The 23116-nt window shown below is 34.1% G+C and overlaps 4 protein-coding genes across 6 annotated transcripts; 2 read left to right on the top strand and 2 right to left on the bottom strand.

Annotated features, from left to right (window-relative positions):
* Positions 1 to 469: 469 nt before the first annotated feature.
* On the top strand, positions 470 to 5873 carry LOC145597430 (vacuolar protein sorting-associated protein 25-like). Of its 3 annotated transcripts, XM_081653594.1 has the most exons (8): positions 557 to 1146; positions 3256 to 3341; positions 3682 to 3802; positions 3954 to 4093; positions 4821 to 4874; positions 4969 to 5057; positions 5144 to 5219; positions 5447 to 5873. In XM_081653594.1, exons 3-8 carry the CDS (start codon positions 3744 to 3746, stop codon positions 5566 to 5568), a joined length of 540 nt encoding a protein of 179 aa, XP_081509720.1. In that variant the 5' UTR covers positions 557 to 1146; positions 3256 to 3341; positions 3682 to 3743; the 3' UTR covers positions 5569 to 5873. The 3 variants fall into 3 exon arrangements, with proteins under 3 accessions (XP_081509718.1, XP_081509720.1, XP_081509719.1); XM_081653593.1 differs by lacking the exon at positions 3256 to 3341 and having other exon boundaries at positions 874 to 1146; XM_081653592.1 differs by lacking the exons at positions 3256 to 3341; positions 3682 to 3802; positions 3954 to 4093; ... (2 more) ...; positions 5144 to 5219; positions 5447 to 5873 and adding an exon at positions 1701 to 3248 and having other exon boundaries at positions 470 to 1146.
* A 254-nt stretch (positions 5874 to 6127) lies between these two features.
* On the bottom strand, positions 6128 to 9998 carry LOC145597431 (protein AE7-like). The gene is made up of 6 exons (XM_081653595.1): positions 9848 to 9998; positions 9549 to 9703; positions 8980 to 9083; positions 8777 to 8876; positions 6651 to 6696; positions 6128 to 6435 (listed from the first exon to the last, which is right to left on the bottom strand). Exons 2-6 carry the CDS (start codon positions 9675 to 9677, stop codon positions 6335 to 6337), a joined length of 480 nt encoding a protein of 159 aa, XP_081509721.1. The 5' UTR covers positions 9678 to 9703; positions 9848 to 9998; the 3' UTR covers positions 6128 to 6334.
* A 941-nt stretch (positions 9999 to 10939) lies between these two features.
* Positions 10940 to 13251, bottom strand: LOC145599196 (uncharacterized). The gene is made up of 4 exons (XM_081655602.1): positions 13010 to 13251; positions 12792 to 12887; positions 11886 to 12097; positions 10940 to 11259 (listed from the first exon to the last, which is right to left on the bottom strand). Exons 1-4 carry the CDS (start codon positions 13179 to 13181, stop codon positions 11224 to 11226), a joined length of 516 nt encoding a protein of 171 aa, XP_081511728.1. The 5' UTR covers positions 13182 to 13251; the 3' UTR covers positions 10940 to 11223.
* Positions 13252 to 14181: 930 nt separating this feature from the next.
* Positions 14182 to 22218, top strand: LOC145597925 (bZIP transcription factor 16-like). The gene is made up of 13 exons (XM_081654197.1): positions 14182 to 14461; positions 14554 to 14656; positions 14799 to 14855; positions 15376 to 15453; positions 15804 to 15893; positions 15985 to 16044; positions 16148 to 16317; positions 16734 to 16788; positions 17961 to 17991; positions 18086 to 18375; positions 19564 to 19641; positions 19768 to 19893; positions 21618 to 22218. Exons 2-13 carry the CDS (start codon positions 14591 to 14593, stop codon positions 21714 to 21716), a joined length of 1200 nt encoding a protein of 399 aa, XP_081510323.1. The 5' UTR covers positions 14182 to 14461; positions 14554 to 14590; the 3' UTR covers positions 21717 to 22218.
* Positions 22219 to 23116: the final 898 nt, after the last annotated feature.

Genomic DNA, 23116 nt, shown 5'->3' on the forward strand with positions numbered 1-23116 from the left:
ACACCTAAATACGTGTTTGATACATGAAAACCATATTAATTCGTTTGGACACTATAACCTAGCCTTAAAATGGTTTTTGCTTATTCGTTTGGACACCTCTCTCTCTTCATTATTGTCCCTCACTCTACTTTTCCATTCATTATTGTCTTTTTTCTTTATGATTTAAAATTCTCTTGTATTTACTCCCTTAACAAAATCGTTTTCTCTTTCTCTTTCTCTTTTCATTATTGTCCCTCACTTTAATTTTCCCTTCATATTGTCTTGAACTTCTCCTTGCATTGTTAAATCTTCATGTCTTTAGACGATACTGCATATTATCTTCTTAGACAATGTTTAAAGTTTATTATTGGCTTGTTTTAAGCAACTTGGTAGTGTTATTACCATTTAAGAAGTAATTTACTAAATAAAAGGTCAAATATATAAAAAAAAAAAAAAAAAAAAAAAAAACCTTGACTACAATATTACATGGTTATGAATGATTGATAATGAAAAATATACGTAGTAAGTAAATTCATTTGCACAAAGTATAAATCCACTATAGGCAAACAAGCAATTAGTAAGTTTCATTGACATGTAAATTCACAATTACTTATTCTTTAAACAACCAATGGATAAGTAAGCTAATTATTCATTTCCTTCCAAATTAAATTACTAAACATTTAATTTTTTTCTACGAAAAACTATATTAAGTAAGACTCTTATCAAGTTAGCCAAATTTCACTCTGTAGATCATAGTATTGCACTATTGCTATATTGTTGTGAAGACTTAGGGTCTGTTCTCTTCAGCTTATTTTCAATTCAGCTCCAATCAGTTTAATTCAGTTACTAATTTCCTTCTTTCATAAAATAATCAGTTTAGTTCAGCTCCAATTATTTCATTTCAGCCAGTTCAGTCCTTGATGCGGAGTATTGTATTCCGATATGATTTTAATTTTTTTTTTATAATTATTTTTTTTATTAAAAAAAAACTAAAATAAAGATGTTCATTGATCTTTCAAAAAGAAGTTGAATTTAATCAAAATTTCAAGATTAAATAAAAAAATAAAAGATAACTTTAATTCCACGGTTTCGCCCTTTTCACTCCATTTTCAAGGTGACTCCTTTCCGGCAGATCGGCGGCGGCGGCGGCGGCATATTGTTCTTTAGGTACTTTAATATCATACATTCTACTTACTCTTGAATATTGTAAAACCCTAATCTAAGCTACTTTACATTTGCTATTCAATTTGCAGTTCTAATTGTGAATTTATGAATTCAATTGTTAGTTCTGTTGTTGCGAATCAACCTGAGTTTTAAGTGCTGATGATTTTGAACAATTTTGATGGTTGAATAATTTTTAATTTTTCTTTTCTAATTTAGGTATCTTAATGTTTGATGCACTTATTATTATTGGTATTGATGTTAAATGTTGTTATGCATTGATTATTGAATGTGTATGAATGTAATAATGTATCTGCTTTCACGCATTCGATGTTCGGGTTTTCCATGGTCACTTTGTGCTTGATAAAAGTCAGCTAGGCTATGATAATTCAGTGATTTAGGTTAGTGAATTTAAATTGGCTCACCCTTTAGTAGTATGTAGAGCCGTGTACGCGTCTCACCTCCATCGCTTTAATGGATTTTCCTCTGTCATTGTATACTATGTGTTTAAAATGTAGTATGGTGTATGCATTTATCCTTATCCTACTCAATTGGGGCAGGTCACAACAAATTTACGATAGAGAGTAGACGTGGAGGAAATGGTCGAGGGAAGATCGATGAATGGGCAGAAGAAGGGAATTTCGGAATCAAAGAGGAAGATGGGTAGCTTAAGTGAGGTTTTGGGGAGGGAGAAGTCTAAGAGAATTGTGGTGCCAATTGGTGGTGAGTCAAAGATTGATGACAAGAAACGAGGAAAGAGTGGTGTAGTGGAGGAACTTGATGGAGAAAAGTCAGGAGAATCAGAGACGGAACTGACTTTGGCTGAGATTAAAATGGGGGCATTGAAGAAGAAGTTGAAAGGGAAGAAGAAAGTTAAGATTAGGGAGGAGAGAGCGGTGTTGGAGGAGAAGAAGAAGAGGCAGCTAATGTTAATTGAGAATCGGGATATGGAAGTAATGACTGTTGAGGATTCAGACTTTTATGATTTTGATGAGGATAGAGTTGAGAAGAGCTTCAAGAAGGGCCAAGTTTGGGCAATATATGATGATGATGATGGCATGCCTAGGCATTATGGGGTGATAGATGAGGTTGTCTCTTTGAATCCATTTGAGGTGCAAATGAGCTGGTTGGACGTTCAGAATGATGGGGATGAGAGGCTGACACGTTGGGAGAAAATGGGATTTCATATATCTTGTGGAGTCTTTGTGGTGGCTAGAAAGGATACTACAAATCTATTGAATATCTTCTCACATTTAGTCAAATGCGAAAGAGCAGCCAAAAAGTTGTTCAGGATATACCCTACGAAGGGTTCGATTTGGGCTCTTTACAATGAAAGGGCATTGGATGTAGAGGCCAAGGAATCTTTTAGTAAGGATAACCGATGTTATGACATTGTTGTGTTTTTAACAAGTTACAGTGAAGTCCATGGATTAAGTATGGCATACCTTGAAAAGGTTGAAGGTTTCAGAGCAGTTTTTAAGAGGCAAGAGATTGGGTGTCATGCAATTAGATGGCTTGGCAAAGGTGACTTCAGGCTCTTCTCACATCAGATTCCTGCTAGAAAGCTTTCTGAAGAGGAGGGTCCTCATATTTCTGGCTGTTGTTGGGAGCTTGATCCTGCTTCACTCCCACCAGATTTACTCACAATTTCTCGGAGAAAATGAAGTTAATTTGTGATCTAATGCAATGCCCATTTTATGTGGATGGTAGTTACTAGCATTGGGTTGTATTTGGCAGTTGTGGAACTTTTTCACCTTTTTTTTTATACTCAAATCTCATTGGAAATAAGAATTTTACCTTAAGTTGATGTTCTTTGCTCAAGTGTTGAATAGTTTATGCTTACTTTAGTCTGCTTTCTTAGGCTAAGTTGGCGATGGTTATTTAAGTGACAGTATTGTCGCAATAATCACTGAATGTTAAAATTAATTATAATCATGAGAGAAAGGGAAGAAACTTTATACAATATTCTATTTACTCGTGGTGGATTTGGAAGAGGATATAGTGTTTCACATGTAGAGGGACAAAACTTGAACAAAGGTCTGTTATATTCTTTTCAATTGGTTTTTAAAAATTTGGACGATTAAATCTTCCGACAGTTCTCGGTTTCTACTGTAGGTTAGCAAGAGTGCGGACAGCATGATCTTTGTCTCAGCTCGAAATATGATGTTCATGTGTTGTGCACAAGTTTGAGAATAGTGGAGGTATAAAATTAATAATAGAGTATTGTAGTATAGTAAGAATTGTGCTCTTTTCCCCTAAAGTAAATAATACAATTCAGTTTATCACGTTTTTTTCCCTACCGTGTGTGGCTTGCAAAATTAGTAACATCTTTACTTGTCTGAGTTTGTTCCAATATTATCAAATGATTTAAATCCTTGAATTGTTAAGTGCTTTTAGTTTGCTATTGACAATTGCTTGTTTAGACTGATTTATATATGAATTACATCTGTTGTCAAATTTGGGAAGTTTTAGCTTCAAGTTTATGATAATTTCCATTAATGTAAGGATTAAAGGAGGGCTCTCAACTGTTCCCTTTTCCAGGTACAAACATTGCAGATTTTGGGGAAAATAAATAGTTACATTTTCTATTGACTTTGGTAAAGATGCAGAAGTTGGGGGAATTCAAGCTTCCAAACTTCTTCAATTACCCACCATACTTCACGTAATTCCTTTTCCCAAGTCCTATATGTCGAATATCTATTTCAAGCATGCCCAGTATATAAAGTCCTACTATTTCTCTTCTAACTAATGTCTACATCCTTGTAATTATCTTTGTAAATGCTTTCTTACATATGTTTGTTAGATAATTCTAGATTGCAGCCAGTTAGGGACACCCGAGAGAAACAGATACAGCTTTGGAAGGAGCTAATTCTTGAATTTTGCAAAAGTCAGAAGATATTTGTTATCTCTCTTGAAGAAGACTTCCCTTTATTCTCAAATCCAACTATTGAGAGTAAGGTCTTCTTTTCCCCTTTTGCTACATTCTTTCTTCCCTTTTTTGTGGGTTGTGAGTCTTGCGACTGCCACAGTTTTCTTTCAGTATTTTGAGTTTCTAGAGTACACTGCTCATTACTTTTATTCATGTCTTTTGTGACATTCTGAAGCTTCCTATGCCCTTTCTTGATTAACTTGTTTCCATATTATTATTTTTTTTCCCTTGCCTGCTTTTTATGTTTTTATTATTTTATATGACGGTTAATAAATTGCTTATTTTGCTTTGCTTCTCCATCCATTTTGATTATTTGGTTGAATCATTTGACACTACTTAGTAAATATTACTTTTTTTTTTTTTGACGAGATTAGTAAATATTACTTGAATGATGAATACGTGAAATCTTGCTAATATTTGCTCAGTGTTGAGAACACGAGGTTATTTCCTTGTTTGATTTTATATGCTGGGCATGCTGCTGAAAGTTTCTTATTTTCCTAGAGGCTTAACAATGAGAGACTAATATAACTTCCGTATAAGAGCTTAATTGGCCAAACTCTTTTTTGTTTAGCATTTTGCTTCTTGTCCATGTAAAATTGTAAATGTAAATACTTTAAACTGCTCTTCCATGTCAAATTAATAATCCTTACTTTGTGATTTGGTGAGCTCACCTCATTATGTTTCTTCCAATTTTGGTCTTCATAACAAGTAAAACTTACTATTTCTTGTTGTTGTATGTGAACTTGTGCAGGATCTCTCAGCCATGAAGCTAAGGAAGCATTTTTGTCAGCATTAGTTGCCGAAGGTTCTACTACTGTCGCTATATTAAAATAACAACTGTTTTGACTTTTGAGTGAATTTTTACTGATGTATCTCAAGTTTTACTTCATACTTTATAGGACGCGTTGAATGGATGGACAAAGGTCATAAGAAATGTCTTGTTCTATGGCACAGGATTCAGGATTGGGCAGACATAATCCTAAATTTTGTCAGTAAACTTTTTTGTTATTTTCTCTGTTTATTTATGCATTTACTTCAAAGTTTCTAAACAGTATGTGCGTCCCCTTTTTTCAGGTGAAGGATAATGGGTTGGAGGATAGTGTCATGACCGTTGAAGAGCTGCGTAGTGGTGTTGAATCTAGGGGAACTGGTAAAGAATGCTTGATTTTCTATTTTTGCTCATAGGGGATGAACCACATTAGTGAACTCAGTTAGACCTGAAGTTCTTTTGTGGTCACAAATTCTAGGCTGACCTTGCGTAGTGTGAATAAGTTTATTTGATCATAATGATAGTTTGCCAGATTATTTGAATCATATATTTTAACCTCTTTGCTTTTAAGATAAATTATTGAGCTATTCTTTCGATGTCTTTGTCAGAGCTTCATGGAATTGACCGTACCGTTCTGATGCGAGCTCTAAAGGTTCTAGAAATCAAAGGAAAGCTTGCAATATTCAAAGGAACTTCTACTGATGATGATGGTGTTAAATTTTCTGTGTAGCTTCTTCAAAAAGGAAGTGCAATTGTTATCATACTTGTCAAAATATGCTGCTTTGTGAAATTTTGATAGATAAATATGAATTCATGTTTTCACTATTCAAGAATTAAAGTATCATAGTGAATATTTTTATGACGGAGTATAATATAGGATTATAGGAGGTACTGTTTTTAGACAATTTTATTCTCCCTCTTTCTTGCTATCTTGCCTTCCTCTCAATTCCGTATTGTTGTCAACAATGCCGTTGATATATTGTTGTAATTGAATTATTACTTAAGAATTTAATGTATTGTGAACATATTACGAAATATGTTGCTTGCATTTCAATTATTAAAGCGCTAAATCCAGAAACAACACAAGGTGACAAGGGTAGCAATTTTACTTTTGCTTGGCCTAATATTATTAACATAAGTTTATACTGAAAACAGTAATTAGAAAAACTGAACTCTATAAAAGATGCTGCACAGGCCAGTTTAGTTAAAGACCAAAGGCATATGACTATATTATATGTCTCTCAACATTTTTGTGAATTCTAAAAGAATATCATCATGGTACATGTCACTTCAGATAATAGTTATTTCAAATAATAAAATAGATTTGATTGTAGCACAAATGGAAGGCTCAAAAGCCATAATGAGCAGAGCAGTCTCAGTAAAACAAATACAAGTACTAGGCAACTCTAGAAGGAAACTACCAAAAAAATCAAAATTTTGGAGACATTTACAACTAGTACAAGGCAAAACATTCCACAGTAGTACACAAAATGGCTTCAGGAGTATGATGGAGCTAGACACTCGTCAACCATATCTACGAGATTTGGATTTTCCAAAGCTGCTGCTACACGCTCCTTGTCATTCAGCTGTTTATTAACTGCACAAACAGAAGCAATAGTGTTACAGTAATACAGAGTTGCAAGCAACCCAACTACCCAAAGATACTAAAATCTGTGAGGAAGTGCGGTGGCTCTGCATTTTTCCATCTATCATCAGGCTATCATGAAAGGGCATTCAAACATACCCCCAAATCCAAAATATTTATGTTGGTAACAAAATCACCAATCTCTAATTCAGACATACAGTACATACCTGCAGCTTCAGTGGCATGGGTTCCTGGAGCCACTCTAATGTCCACCTGGCAATTGACATAAGCCAAATATATAAATGACCAACAGGAGATGCAATTTCACCAAAAAAGACAAATATAGTTTAAGGTGAATCAAGAACAATCTGACCTCATTACCCTCACAAACGACGAAAAATAAAATAATACATCAACAAAAGGATATTATATCTCCTTCAAACGACAAAAAGAAAAAACTGCGAAGTGATAATAATACGTGATCATGAATATTTTAAAACAACAGAGGAAAATCTAAGCCTTCATTAGAGTTTGGAGTTCGAACTTGATACTATTAGAGATCGCATGCCCTAACCAACCCTTTAATTTGATACTATCCAGCACATGGAAAAAGGGTTCATTGTTTTTTCTCCACCAGTTTGAATTGACCACCTAATTATATATGTAGGTATACATCTATAAGTAGAGCTGATAACATTCAGAAGACCAACAAACACCTCATCTTTATTTCCTATGCATGCCATCAAATTTCAGCAAAAGGTCCTAAAGTAGGCTATCTATGATATATTGATATTACAGTCCACAGGTATTCCTGGGAGAGGGGAGGGGGTATACCAAATCATAAACAACTATGATGCCAACTAAAAATATAAGACACTAATCAAAATGTCCACTTTGCCAACCGAGCATTTTATTTTATTCATGCATTTTTCATCAAAGTAAGCTGACAACACTAAATCCTATAGAAAGTAAGCACACAATCCAATGTGGTTTAGATCTCCTCGCATTCATCCTAATGAAACCAAATCCTTCTGTATATTGGATAAATTTAGTTCAATCATCACAGCAGATTATTATATGTTTACAAAATTACACCTGTCCTTGAACCTCTTGAACCACATTCTCACAAAATCATAATCACAAAGAATTACCTCTCACTAACTCTGGAAATAATACTAGAGAAACATAATACATTGGTGTTCTTCAAATCTACGGTTCATTAAAAGGAAAATAGAAATTTCAGCCCTAAGGACCTTTTTCCAACTCACAAGCATGATTACAATGTCAAACACAGGTGGTAAACAACTCCTCCCTAATTCAGCGGAAACAAGATTCCATCAAGTCAAACTTATAGCCACCAGACCAATTACTTTGCTTCTTAATTAGCCCTTCTTCTACTTCTAACTAGCAGGTGTCAGGTGTCACAACCTCACAGATCTTTGCCATGCCCTTGGAGTAAGGGAAGCTAAATTGAGCGTATGTGATTATATTATAACGCTGTACAGATAAGACTCTGATCCTATGGTGGTCTACTCAGATCCCACTAGCTAAGAACTCTAAATATTAGAATGAGAGTTCTGTCACAACCTAAAACTCTACTAGAACTTCCTTGGTTGATTAAGTTTATAATACATGATTCTAGTAGTTGAATTCTACACAAAACATGTGAAAACCAATTGTATCCTATACAACTGACAATCTAAAATTCATTAAAGTTTCAGATATATCAAACAATACTTGATAACTACAAACCTATGATTAGGGTGTGTGATTTGAGGATTAAGGTCGAAGAAATAAAACTCATCATCCAAGAAGCCACAATTGCTTAGATAGTAATGAGATGAGAAAAAAGTACAAAGAGTGATATGTAATTTGATAAGCACATTTCAGTCAGATCTTGATTGGGTGTGCTTTTATAGTAATATTGTTATTATGTTTCAACTTTCAAGTTACAAAGAGTTGGAGCATATGCCATGCCTCAAATTGGATCACATATTGTGTAGTATTGCGCCATTGCATGATGAGATTTATTGAATTGACTTACTCCTGTTTCAATCCTTACCAGCACAGACCCTGGATTTTCCTATTTTCAATCTGTGTTTTTGCACCCCCAACCTCATACCATGTAATTTGTTCAAACCCTTGTTAACATATTCAAATTCATATACATGATTTTCTTACTAGTGTGCTAAAAAATAACTAACATACCATTCATATTGCAGTTCCCTATAAATCTTATACAAAATCATATAAAATAAAAGTTTCTCCGATAAGACAGGCTTGATCAAGAAGCACCTAAGAAAAATGACCACAAATGCCAGAAATAATAATTGGCTCATGCAAATGCTCATACCTTGTAACGGGAAGGCAAACTGCGCATAAGTTTCACCCTCAAGCAGAGACCAATAACTGTTGCCATACTACAATGTTCAACTGTTGGTGTGAATGTTACTCTGCAAAAATAAGATAAATATAGAGCCAAATCATCTACTTGAAAAAATAAAGAAAGACAACTCAAGCAGAAGTTAAGTATAAATAACATGTATTAATCCTTACCGAACATGACTACGTTTATCATCAATTTCAACAGATTCTTCTGTTAATACTTTAAGCTCTTCTAGTGAATATGGATGCTCTGGATCTTTTATATCTCTAATATGATGTAAAGGAACAGTTAAGTTAAACAAAAATGACTTGAATCATTGCCATCTTGTCAATCCTTTAGATTTGCGTATTAGATCAACGCCTAGACAATGGACCCAAATACACTAATTTGCGTAGATTTACAAAGTACTAAACTATACATATAATCATATATAGCAATATATAAACCGCTTACTTATATAACTCAAAATTATTGAATCAACGAAACCCTCGATTTTGACACCAATATAGCAATCATGAACAAAAAAACAAGTATACAATTAAACTAGTAATCTCAACAGCAAAATCAACAAACTCAAAGTGCTCAAGACTATAATTGGCAATAACCCACCTCAATTTAAAACCTAAGAAATTATAAAATCAACTAAAACCCCATGATTTTAACCTAATCTAGCATATTGGGCAAATTTAATTCCAAGTTCAAAACTTTAAATTTCCCAACAAAAAATTAATAAAAGGATATCAAAAATCTCAAGCTCATCAATAGGTTCAACCGCATACTCATCTCCGGCATCAGATGGTTGGTTGCGAACCCGACGTTCTGACTTTTCGTAAACCGTAGGATTTGCATTTATCAACCCACTTACCATCTTGCTTAATTTGCTCAAATTCTAACCTGCCCACAATTCAATTCAATTCAATTTGATAACTTTATAATATAGACATAAATATAATTATTATATGATTGAAAAATGGACGGGAAAAAATATTTCTTGCTAATCAATCTAAAGAGAAATTAGTGGGGGATTTCGAACTTCACCTTGTTGCTGCTGCTGCTGATTGAAGAAGATTAGAAGAATAATGAATTTTTGAGGAAATTAAGGTGGTTTATGGAGGGTTTTCTTGTTTTTCTTAGAGGTAGAAAATTTTGTTTATTTTACGTGAAAGAACTCAAAGAAGAACCGGCAATTTTTTATTTTTTATTTTTTAATTTTAATTTTTGGGAAGAAAGAAAACCAGCAATCTCATATTCTCATCTCAATCCCAATCCCAATCTCAATCAAATTTTAATTTTCTCCTTGACAATTGTCACTGAGTAATAATGACAAAAATAAATATTGTATAAAAAAATAGTTATGTATGAATTTGTAATACATTTGTATTGTATTGGCGTAAAGAGAGTTGCAAATGCAATGATGTAAACGAGATTCAATCTCATATCTTGAGTTTCATTTTAAAATTTTAACAAATAAACTACTTATAGTTAACAATTTGACATCCACTAATATATTAATACTCCACGCTTACAACTTTTGCATTTTGTAAATGAGATTAATTCAATCTCATATGGAAATGCAATGATGTAAACGAGATTCAATCTTATATCTTGAGTATTTGTTTTGAAAGCCCTTGACACTACACCAACCTTACAATTTTTGTTTTGATCTCAATAATAAATTAAAGAGTTCAATCACTTGTTATGTATGATAAGTGTGAGAATGTGAGATCAGCATAGTGGTTTGGTTTTGACCAAAATATGAAGGCATATTGAGGAGGGTGATGCATTAAAAAAATGGGATTGGCACTTAATTTTGAGAAATAAACAAGAAAATTGGGAGACCATTAACAAAAATAAAGAGGAAGATGCACAGAGTTCTTAACCCACCAAAGAAGATGATCACTGCTTGCAGCTATGTATATAACATAATAGCAGTTTTGTTAATATCAGAAGTCCTGCTCAGAATCAAGCGAAGTAAGCTTAACCTCCTCCAAGCTAGAAGCATGGGCATATCGTATTACTAACTTGAAAAAAGGAGGGTGGGTGGGGGGGCAAATACACCTGTTTTGGGCATATCTTGTACAAAATCTCTCGCTTATATTTCACATTGCATTCCACCACAAGATAAACAAGTGAAGAAGTCTGCTTGCATAACATTCAGCAAGATTACAAGAAGAAATCAGCCTAATGTAAGAGTTAGCAAGAGCTAAGATACATATGAGTACAATGTTAAATTGTGAAGCCTCCCAAATATAACGATTTGCCAAGATGATACATGGAAAATATTTTCTATGTATCAGAAAATTCTTCAGAGATTCAGGAACTTGATCTTTGTAAGGAAAGTTGCAGACCAAATTGCACATTGCTTTGCTTCTCTTCTACTGTATCATGATTTCAGAGCCAGTAACAGATGCAGATTAAGTCAGTTCTTCAGCGCTCACTGGCTCATGCAGCTGCAAGGAGATGAATTGGAACCATGTGTGAAGATCAAAGAGTTGAAGTAATTAGTGGACAAATATTTACTACTAAATCATAAATTGAGAAGCCTTAATGTTTAAGACCACAAGAGATAGCAGCAAAGATCAACCAATAGAACAATTGAAGCAAACAGTCATGTAAACATGTAAATCAGACAAGTGGTACTGGTGGTAAGTTTAATAACTGGTTCTAGCATTTGACACCATTCCTCTGCAGCACAAAAGCAACTTCCTCACAAATAAAAGATACTGTCATGTCACTCAAAAAGTTTCATTCGATAGCTTCTATCAAGTGTACTGCCGTTGAAATTACAGCATTCTTCTTAGCACGAGGAAATCTTAGGTCTCACTAGTCTAAGCACAGCTATCACCATATAACCTCAGACTGCCAAAAAGTGAAAAACAGTGTATCTGCTCTTAGAATTGTTATCGAATTGCTTACAAGCCACACACTTAATGTTGTTCCTTACCTTAAGTAGAGCTGAAAATTTCAACAAAGAAATACTTTTATGTAAAATTACTTCAACACAGAAGGCAAATACAAGCATCTTACAATGTGAGAAGCTTAATCTAGAAAGATAGTTGTCAAACAATGAACTTACCGCCTGAGCAACAGCAAAACAATGAAACACACGCCTTGAGGCATCATCTTGGGAAGGAAGACTATCATGGTTCCAAAATGTCATATTTCCACATTTAGCTAGCGTCTCCCAATGGTTTTCACTGCTGTTGGAAGAAATTTCGGAAGCTTTCCCTGTTCCTGCTGTTTTCTTAGTCTTATCTTTATTAGAGTTCTTCTTTCCTATTATAAAGCCTGAAGATCAATCATATAACATATATCATCAAATAAAAATACTCTACAGTAGTAACTCCTCTACGAGCAAAACCCATAATAAATTATCCTCACTTTAACATACCAAATAAGGCAATGGATATCAGTTCTAATCAAGCACTCTAAATCATTTACTACGTATAATATTAGTCTTACTTCCACCATGGGAAATTACATAGATTAATACATGTAAGATTATCATTGATGGAATGCTTGTCAATATATCAAAGATACCGAGCACAACCAGAACATATACACCGGCTACTCAACTTTTATGCCACAAAAACTTATTCTAAATTGAACCACTTAGGATATGTCCTCAACTACAATAACAACTTTCCCCACCCATAAAATGATGTAATATAAAATAGCCAAAGACTTCGACAACGAAGCATGAGAACTCCCGGAACTCGAGTCATATCATAGTACATAGCATAAAATATGCCCCCAATTTAAATTATACATTGAAAACGGTCTAAATTGAACTATCTCATTTCAACTATATGCAGCCAATGCAGGTTTTGACCACCTTACATTACATAAAACATACATACCAGTAAGCCACAAATTTATCAAAAAGACTATACTTTTAACATTACTATCATCAAATATCTTCAAATTACTGAATCAACAATTACAATTGAAAGATTTCAGCAAAAGAAGAGCGAGAAAATACCAGAATAACCCTCAGAAAGAGGAATAGTAACCCCTTGCAAATTCCTGCCCCTATAAAATGCTTCTTTCAATTCTAAACCACCATCAACTTCAACCCCTACAAAATTCAACAATACCCCATTATTTAGAAATTAAAATTAAAATTAAACTAAGTGAAAACAACAAGGATAGTCCAAATTTTAAAAAGAAAAAAAAAATTGGGGAAAAATAGAAAATTACCGGAAGATTTGGGTTTGAAATAATCAGAGACATCGGAAGGACCATTGGATTTGATGCAACATGGAAGTTGATGAACATCTACTGTTGGTAGTTGTTGTTGAGGAGGAGAGAGAATGATAGTTCCAGAGCTTCCTATGATTTTCGCACTTCCTCCGCCATTGTTGCTCTCCATTTGCAGTTTAGATAGCGGCTGCAATACCAATATTGCCTCCCAATTCCCGCCCTCCTGTGTGTCCCCCTCTTTCAAGCCTTCCTTTTAAGGGGTCGTTTGGTTCGTTAAATTGTAGTTTTAGAGCATGTTTGGTTAGTGTATTCTTTAGATTGGAAATGAATCGATAAAACTGATAGTGTTATCGAGTATTTGGTTAGGTTACTCTTATTTGTTACCTTTTTAGAAACTTAGGGTAAGAAATACTCTTAAGAATTAAGATCCTCAAACACAAATAAAAGAAGTAAAATTTAACTACGGTAAATTCTTTCCATGGTTAAACCAAACAAATGAATACTTCGTAGGTAATAATTAAATAATTCCTTTCCTTCCTCTTATTGGTTTCATTTTCATTTCGTTCCCATTATCCGAACCAAACGCCCCTTACTTAAAAATGGATTAATATGGAATCTCTTAATCTCATACCGAGGGATAACAAATTACCGATAGAAACATGTCATGATAGCAAAAACATTGTTGTAAAGATGTGTTTCAATTTAGGTAATTTCAGTTCATTTTCAAGCCAAGTTTATTTCACCTTCACCTTCACCTTCACCTTCACCTAACTACTAATCATTAAACTAGACAAAATAAATTCTAAACATAGTTTATTGTTTTAGTGTAATTTTTTATTGCTGAATTTCGTAAATAAAAAATTTATCAAAATTTCATGTTAATAAAACACGCGTTATTACAACTCTAACAAGACTAAATTTTAAAGTTTGATCAAATCAGAAAATTAGATTAAAAAAATTTGATTAGACCAGAATAACTACAGTAACTTTGTATCAAACCGCGGAAGCAAGCAAAAATAAGATGAATTAAATGAAGATTTTTGGTTAGTTTGGGCTAGGCCCTTGATTTGGGCTTAAAGTAGCCTAATGGGCATTTGGTTGATAGAAAATGGGCCGAAGTAGGAGTTAAATTTTCTCTCTCTAAAAATTTACGCGATAACGACTTGCCACAACGACAAAAACTTGATTGACCCCCGTCTGCGTCTCCCCCAATTTCTGTCAGAAAACGAGCCCTAATTTCAATTAATTCAATCAATTTTCCCCCTTTTTTCATTTGATCTTATTGATTCTCTCAATTCGATATTCCTACACAAAATTCACATTGAATTAATTCCCCAATTCATAATTATACCTAACTGTGTTTTTGATTTTACATTAAAATTTATTTTTTGTCTAGCTGAGTTGATTTGTTTGGTTTGATTCTTCCGACGAGTTCAGCTGATTTTTTGGGTAAGTTTCTTAATTTGGTGCTGTTAATTATTCTGAGAATTGAGTTTAATTTTGTATTTGTGGTAGTAATTTGGTTAATTTTGCGTTTATAGAATGAAATTGTGGAGTTTGGTATTATAATTGTGAATCATGGGTGAAAGTGAAACGGATAAACCAGCCAAGGAGCCGAAAACGCCGGTTGCGGTTAGCTCGCAAGTAAGATTTTCCTGTTAATTCTTGGATCTTGTTGGTGGTTTATGTTTGTGTGTAATGTGGGATGTTGTTGTGAAGCTTACAATGCTGTTTCAGACCTTACTTAATTTCCCAATTGCATTGTCCTGTTGATTTGTTGTTATAGGAGCAGACTTCGGCTACGAGCACCGCGGCTGTGAATCCCGAGTGGGCCGGGTTTCAGGTGTGTTATAGAATCATAGAATGTGCCTCTCTTTTTTATCCCCTTTTGTATTCAATTGTTTAATTTAGAATTTGACTAGTCGAAAGATGCTGAAACTCGATTTTTGAACTCATCTTGTTGCTAATTTTGTCATATGTCTGTACTGATATCATGTTGCTACATTCCTTGTCTTGTTGGATAAAATTTCAATCATTTTCCTGTGTCGGATCTTGGAAATTATGGCATGGAAATGGTTACTTCATTGTTTGTTTTGGATTATTAAATGTGTAGAATATCCATGAAATTTCTGAATTTGACACCTGAACGCATATTCTTGTCCAACATTTGCCGTTGAGTTTGAGTGACATGGGTTTGGTGTGGAATGCTGATTTTGAGTAACACTAGGTTTTATTTTTTTATTTTTTTTTTTTTATTTTTATTTATTTTTTTTATTTTTTTATTTTTTAAATCTTGATTGTTGTTAGCTGAAGAAGCCGTTGTTAGCTGAAGAAGCTGTTGTTTTATTATTGTTGTTAAACAGGCGTACTCACCTATCCCACCACCACCTGGCTTCTTGGCATCTAGTCCCCAAGCGCACCCCTACATGTGGGGTGTACAGGTATTCCGATCAATTCCAATATTTGACTGATGGGTCTTATATGTTTTTGTTGTCATGCCTAAACCTTTTTTTTTTTTTTTATGTTGCTTTTGCAATTGCTGTTGTTTGTTGGAGGTCTACTTTCATATGAAAGAATTTTTTTTTTTTTTTTCCTTGTTTTCTTTTATGCTCTGGGGCAGGGGTTGAGCTGTATTGATATATGTAAAAGATTATATTGATTGGCTGAGAACTGTATTGAAATATGTAAAAGATTATATTGATTGGCTGAGAATTTCATTGTTTTAATTCCTTTCTTATATGCTGGTTATAGCCGAGATTCTAATATTGTTTGTACGATTCACTTTTCGTAGCACATGATGCCTCCATATGGTACTCCACCGCATCCTTATATGGCCATGTATCCTCATGGTGGCTTATATGCTCACCCATCTATGCCGCCGGTAACTATGGTTTTTGTTTTTTTTCTCTCCACATCTACATTTATGGTTTTGGCATTTAAGTATTTGGATGTAACTTAGTTTTGTACCCCAGGGTTCTTATCCTTTTAGCCCATTTGCAATGCCGTCCCCCAATGGTGTGGCTGAGGCCCCTGTGAGTTTTTAGCATTTTTTATTATTTGCTGCAAGTATGTTATCTCAATGTACAGTGCTCTTGTCTTGATTGGGTAAGAATTAAAAGGATGTTTCTTTTGTAGGTTAATACTCCTGCAAGTGCTGAAGTGGATGGTAAACACACCGAGGGTAAAGAGAAGTTGCCAATCAAAAGATCAAAAGGTAGCCTGGGCAGTCTAAATATGATCACAGGCAAAAATAATGGAGATGGTAAATCAACAGGCCCTGCTGGTAACGGTGCCTGTTCAAAAAGGTATGGATCATCTAGCCTTGGCACCCTTTAACTTTCCTCAAAAATTTCTTCGAATCATTTTGCCTTTTCCTCTCCTGCATTTTCCTCTCCTCCTTCTTCTTTACCTATTTCTGTGATGGTATCTTGGAAGTAACCTTTATCAGCTCTCATTGTTTGTCTTTAATTCCTTGAAAGATCAGAGGCTACACTCATTTGGCTTGTCTATCTTATTCTTCTTCTTCCATTTTTTTCGGCTGCAGAGGTTTTTAGTGTTTGAGAAAATTAAAAACCATAGCCATTAACTAATAAGATTTCCTGGTAACTTTCTATTTGTTTCATTGTTTTGATTCATGTATTGATCACTTTGTGCATGACAGCACTGCCTGAAATTTATGAATAGTGACTTCAGCTAACTATAAATGCGTATGGAATTGCAGTGCAGAGAGTGCAAGTGATGGTTCAAGTGAAGGAAGTGACGCAAATTCGCAAAATGTAATAGATCCTTTATATTTCTTACCATGCAAGATGCACACTTTAAGTTCTTTTATTGACAATTAAAATAGATAGCTATCTTGCATGGTGCAGACAATATATTGATTTAGAATTATTAGAAAACAGATTTTTTGCAATACTGTGGGAGTATATACTTTTGAATGTGCCGCTTTACCTTCCCATATAAATACTATGTAGTAACTTTTATTATACGTCTTCACACTTCCTTTTGATTCTGCTTTTTTTCCTGAAGACCAGATATAAATAGGCATATAGCTATGTCTTGTGGGGCTGCATGGTCTCATTTTTCCAATAAACTGTATGGTCTTATTTTTTCCAATAAGCTGTTTTATCTTTGTTGATACCTGCTATATTGCTTGGATGCTTAACATTATTTGGTGTATCTGTGTCTTACATGGGTGTGCTCCTAGATTTATCCTGGCCAGACACTGTAACACTGTATCCATGTTTGACACTATTGAATGTCCAGGTAGCATAGAATCCAGTGTTTATTACTTCACACTTCATGCAGATCATCAAAGTCAGTGGGTAATGTGGTTGTATTATTCAAATGAATATTGGTATCTTCATGGGTGAATTTTGCTTTAATGCAGTGATAGGGGGGTCAAATGTGGCCTGTTTTTGTATTGGCCTCTTTGATATTTTTTCCTTTTGTTGTCTGGTCATACGTCTTCTTCTTGATGGTACTCGTTTATTGCTTGTATAGGTATAAAGTATCATGTATTAGGAAACCTATTTAAGGCTTTCTGTTTCCTTTTCTATGACCTGAGACTATATGTGTGCCTTTCTTTTTCATTTTAAGCCTTTGTGAATTATTCAAACATGGTAAGCTGACCTTGGTAATTGTCATTTATGTTTCCTCATATGAGGTTTTTTCTTAATTCATAAACGTATTGCAAGTTTTATGTGTGAATCGTTGATGCTTCTTTATTTGAGGATTTAATTGGTTTTTGGGCCCATTTTTTAACTTTTAGCTGCCGTATATTTCATTTTGTACACCAATCACATACAAGAAGAAAAAATCTCCGTATTCTGTTAGGCGAGTTGAAAAAAAATGAGAATATTAATCCACAACTTTGTATTTAATTCTTTCTTTGTCATTAGCGTCTTTCCAATCACTATTCCTGACCAGGCTATTTTACTTTTTACAGGAATCTGGAGAAAGACAAGAAGCTCAAGAAGGTAAAACCTAGCCACAGTTTGATTCTTTAGTTTGACGCATGCTAGTTCTTTGTTATTAAAAAAAAAAGTTCTATTTTCTTGCCTGTTTCTGCAGCTGATGCATCTCAAAGTGGAAATTCTTCTGTTGCTGCTCAGAATGGTGTATTAAATGCGCCTCATACAATGGTGAATCATGCATTGGCTATGGTGCCAATGACAGCACCTGGTGCTCCAGCGCCTGTTCCAGGACCTGCTACGAATTTAAATATTGGAATGGATTATTGGGGTGCTCCTGCTTCTTCTCCAGTTTCGGCTATGCGAGGAAAGGTTCCTTCAGCTCCAGTTGCTACAGGAATTGTTCCAGCTGGATCACGGGATAACTTACAGTCACAGCTTTGGTTGCAGGTTTAGGTTATTGTTATTGCTTGCTAGTATTACTGTTATATTTTGTTTTTTAAGGGTCCGTTCGGCATTACTGTGGTTCAGCCTTTTGTATTTTGATTTTGAAAGTCATGATATATATTTCATAAAAAAGATAAACAAATTAGTCGAATTTAAGAATCATCATTATTTTGAAAACCGACAACAAAAATTCCAAACCAGCGACTTTGGACGAACGAGCCCTTAGCCAATACATGTTCTGATAATTGCTACTAACTTACTATCACTGTTAAATAATGTATTGTAGGCAATGTTTAGATGTGCAAGGGTTCCTAGTATGACTTGTTTATCCTAAAATCTGTATATTTATGCAGTTAAGAGAGTTGGCCATCAAAAGCAGTTCTGTGTTCCTTAGTCTCCTTGCTCTTTCAGCTTGTTCAAGAGTTTGAATACTATTTTTAAAGGCTAACAACAATTGTACTAGCTACCCTTGCATTTTGCTTTGGTAATTATAGTGAGGCTTGGCATTATTTTGCTAGCCACAGGAAAACTCCGAGGCTTGTTAACTTGCGCAAAGAAAATCCAAACAGATTATATTCTAGAAAAAGTATAAGATTGTAGGTTCTCCTATATTGAATTTGAATTAATAATACCAAGTAAGCAATGGGGATTTGCCCTTAATATCCATTTTTAAACAACCTGCTCAGTGCACAGTTATGTCATACAATTAGAGAATGATATTATTTAGTATTTGCAGGGATTGTATTTTGTTTGATATATTGTGTAGATTGTGATCTGATTTTCTGCTACTTTGAAACTTGCCTAGTTGCTTGTATGTTTTTTCTTTTTCTTGTTGTTTATATAGATAGGTAGATACAACTCAAACTTTGAGAGTTAATATTCTAAAGTCTTATTGGATAGTATGTCATGCCATGACTAACTTGCTTGTCTGAAAAGTTATTGGATAGTTATTTGTCATATGCTGTCATGCCATGACTTAAGCTGAACTACTATATGCCTGCTTGTCTATGGGTGTTTGAAGTATCTTGGAGTTCTGCTATTTATCTAATGATGTCTAACTTGCATGTCTCTTTTATCACTGTCCATTCTGGTGCTATAATGGCTGTTACTAGTATTTTTGTTGTGTCTTTATTTTATCAACTACCGTTGACCTCATGATTTCTTATCTGAATTGTTTTTTTTCCCCTATAGGATGAGAGGGAACTAAAGAGGCAGAGACGTAAGCAGTCTAATAGGGAATCTGCTCGTAGATCCAGACTGCGTAAGCAGGCAAGGGCATTGCTCATCATTTTTTTTATAGTGAAATGGCCCAGTTTCTTTCATGATGGATATAACGGTTTCAAATCTTACAATATTGTTCCTTTTTTTTTTCTTTTTCTTGAAATTGGAATTCAGGCTGAATGTGATGAGTTGGCCCAACGTGCTGAAGGATTGAAAGAAGAAAATGCTAATCTTAGATCAGAACTTAATCGCATCAGGAGTGATTATGAGCAGCTCCTGGCTGAAAATACTGCACTTAAGGTGATATGTCACTCTCATATGTTTCCTAGTGATTAGTTGATAATATTTTTTTAGTACAGAGATCGTGTCTTTTTTGTCATCATTCTTGCATGTGTATTATCAAGGTGATCAATTGTCTAACGTGTATCTGTCTTCCCATGTTTCAATTTCAAGTAACTTTCTTAAAAAGCGGGAACACTTTTAGATCACTTTCCATGTTTATTTTCTTTTCCTCTTTTGCTGCTAGCATTGTTGAGGCATATTAGTTCATCTTCTTGAACCTCCTTTATACTTCATCCGTTTTATTAATATTGCAACAATGGGCTTTTTGCACTATTCATCACCCTTGTTTGACCATATAATATGATTTATACGTTAAGCAAAATATAGTCATGTGTGATCTTGTTGGATTCGTCTCATAAAATACTTTCACAATATGAACTTTTTAAATTTTTACTCTTACACAATTATAGATATTTAGCATATAAAATGTGTTTTGGGATGCGTAATTTCCTCCTTGTTGCAATATTAATAGAACGGAGGAAGTATGACTGTAATAGACTGATTTTCTGATTGTAAATATTGTATGAATTCTAAGAATAGATAAAGATAAAGGCTTGATAATTTGATGGATAATGGCTGAAAGCTTACAAAGGTAGTAAGTTTAGCCTATAACTCTTCTATCATCAACTTGAGGTTGCTACTGTCTATTTCCAATAACCCAATTCATGCCTACCCTCTCCTTTCCCCCCTCTATATATTTTTGCTAAAGTTAAGGACTATTAATTGGATAATACTAGACTTCCCAAACTGCTCCTCCAAGATTAGTCTATTACAATGACATGGTTCATTAGGTTAAATTTGTAGCCTGTTCATTTCTGAGTGTGAGGTTTACTTGCACCAAGTATTATCCTAGTGTCAAATAGATAATTTTATTTAGTATTTGGCTAGTAGGGAGACTATCCACTTGAACAACAATACCACTTCGGACTTCAATTTCAAGAGATCATGTTACTGAAGTCTTTTTTTTTTTTTTTTTTTTTTTTGGGGGGGGGGGGGGGGTAGAATGTAATGTTCATTATACAGATGCCAATTCTCTGTTGAAGCAAAGCTGACATGTTATGCTCTTAATATTAATGTGTTATTTTTTTCATCTCACCTCAGATATCTGATCATATCCTTGACACTGCAATACGGGTCTGGTTATTTAGAGTTTTAGTCACTTCATTTTGGGCCAAAATCATGGGAAATTTCCAAATTAGCCAAGTTTCACACTTTAACACTTACCCGTGTAACAAGTACCCAAGCTAAAGTACTAAAGATATTGTATCAGTTGTGGTTAAGACACTAAGAAAAGGTTAATGGGGTAGGTCAATTTTTTTTATTTATTCTTTTTCCCCGGGTTTGAAGTGTTCTCATGTACCAACTTTCAAGTGGGCTTTTGAGATTTCTTCTTAAATTAAGCTGGGATTGGATTGAGCTCTTTGTTTATGTGCTATTTGTGGTTTTTTTGCAGGCCGGGTTGGTCAATCTATGTTTTTAGGTTTGAAGTGCTGTTTTGACAGTCATGTGGCTTTGTGCATGTTCTCTTTCATTGTCTATGCCATAATTTTTAGATGTTGGCTTTTGGAAATCATCATATAAAAATATTATAACTTGGAACCATGTAAATCTGTTTACTTTCCCCTGCCTATCTTTAGTACGTATATGCTTCTAAGGAAATAATCATCTTTTCACTTCTGCAGGAGAGACTTGGTGAAAATCCAGAAGATTTAGGATCTAACCGAGCTGAACGTCATATGATTAGTGAAACTAAGGAGAGCAGCAAAACAGATCAAGTTTAGATCGGTGGCTAAGATCTGAGTCATTGCCCTTCTGCTTCAGCAAAATTTTATGAAGCATAAGCTAACATATTTGTTTCTTGAAGTCATTAGCATACCTCTGCAGTCTGCATACAGTCAAATGTGCCAAAGTCTGTCCTTTTTGTTACAGATCATTTATAAAATCCTATTTGGCAAATCTCAAATTTTTGGGATCAGTATGCAGTTGGTGATATTGTGGCATGCCGAGGTTCCCATTTGTATCGTGGTAGAAGACATAGTAATAGCGATACTGCAAGAGTTGATTGCCCTAAATGCGGCTTACAGAAAATATAATTCTGAGGAAGATAATGTACCATTAATGTAGCTGTATATGGAAGATTTTTTTTGTCTTGTTTGCCATGCCCTTATTAGTTAAAAGGGCATGATTCTTCTCTAGGATTAAATAGTTATAGCTTCGACTTTTCACCTTTGCTGCTAATATTTGTGGCAATTTATGGCAGTATATGAATGGTTTTTGACATTATGTCGTGTTTACTGTTTTTGTTTTGTTTTTTTTTTTTTTTTTTTTTTTTTTTTTTTTTTTTTTTTTTTTTGGGGTAACCTGGACAGCTTACCAATATTTTATCTGAACATGAATCGCCAACCTCTAACTTACTAAGGTGATAAATCCCCTGTTCTTCCTCCCATTTCCGACGGCGTAGCTTCCTAGCCTCCTAGGTGGACTTGTGAGAGATTTTAGTCCGTTTAGGCCCTTCTCTTTACCTATAAACAAAGTACGGAGTACTAAATAATACTCACTCTCTTTACCATCTCCTTACCTTTGTTTTGTTTTTTTTTTTTTTTTTTTTTTTTTTGAATTTTTTTTTTAATTTTAAAATTTAATTGCAATACTTTATTAAATGGAAGTACTTTACAATATTTTATTATATCTCTAGACTTTCTTAAATAGAAATACTCACCAAGTCCGTAGTAGATTCCTAGATCTGCTGTTATGTAAATTGAACATTCTATTATACGTGTTATGTGTTCCATTATCACATTGAATAACAAGGGATTTGTACCCCTTAGTTTTTTTATTTTTCCTTTCGGCCTAGTCCCTCGTTTGCACCAAAAAAAAAAAATTGAATAACAAGGGAAGTTCACCCTCTTTGCTATCTCGACCAGTTGATTCTATAAAATACACACAAAAGCTAAAATAAATTTAGTTCAATAAAATTAAATTCAATGCAGTAAAATAAGTTTGGTTTAGTAAAAACAATATCACTTCATTATATTTTATATCGATAATCTTAAAAAAGAAATATGATAGAAAATTAATAAAAATAATTCCAATTCAACAGATTTAAGATGAAGTGAAACACGTGAGATCACGTGGTCTTTACTCACTTAACGCTTCTTGTTATTACGTTATTTCAAATGTG

Source organism: Chenopodium album, chromosome 20 (assembly GCF_948465745.1).
Source record: "Chenopodium album chromosome 20, dcCheAlbu1.1, whole genome shotgun sequence".
Lineage (NCBI taxonomy): Eukaryota > Viridiplantae > Streptophyta > Magnoliopsida > Caryophyllales > Amaranthaceae > Chenopodium > Chenopodium album.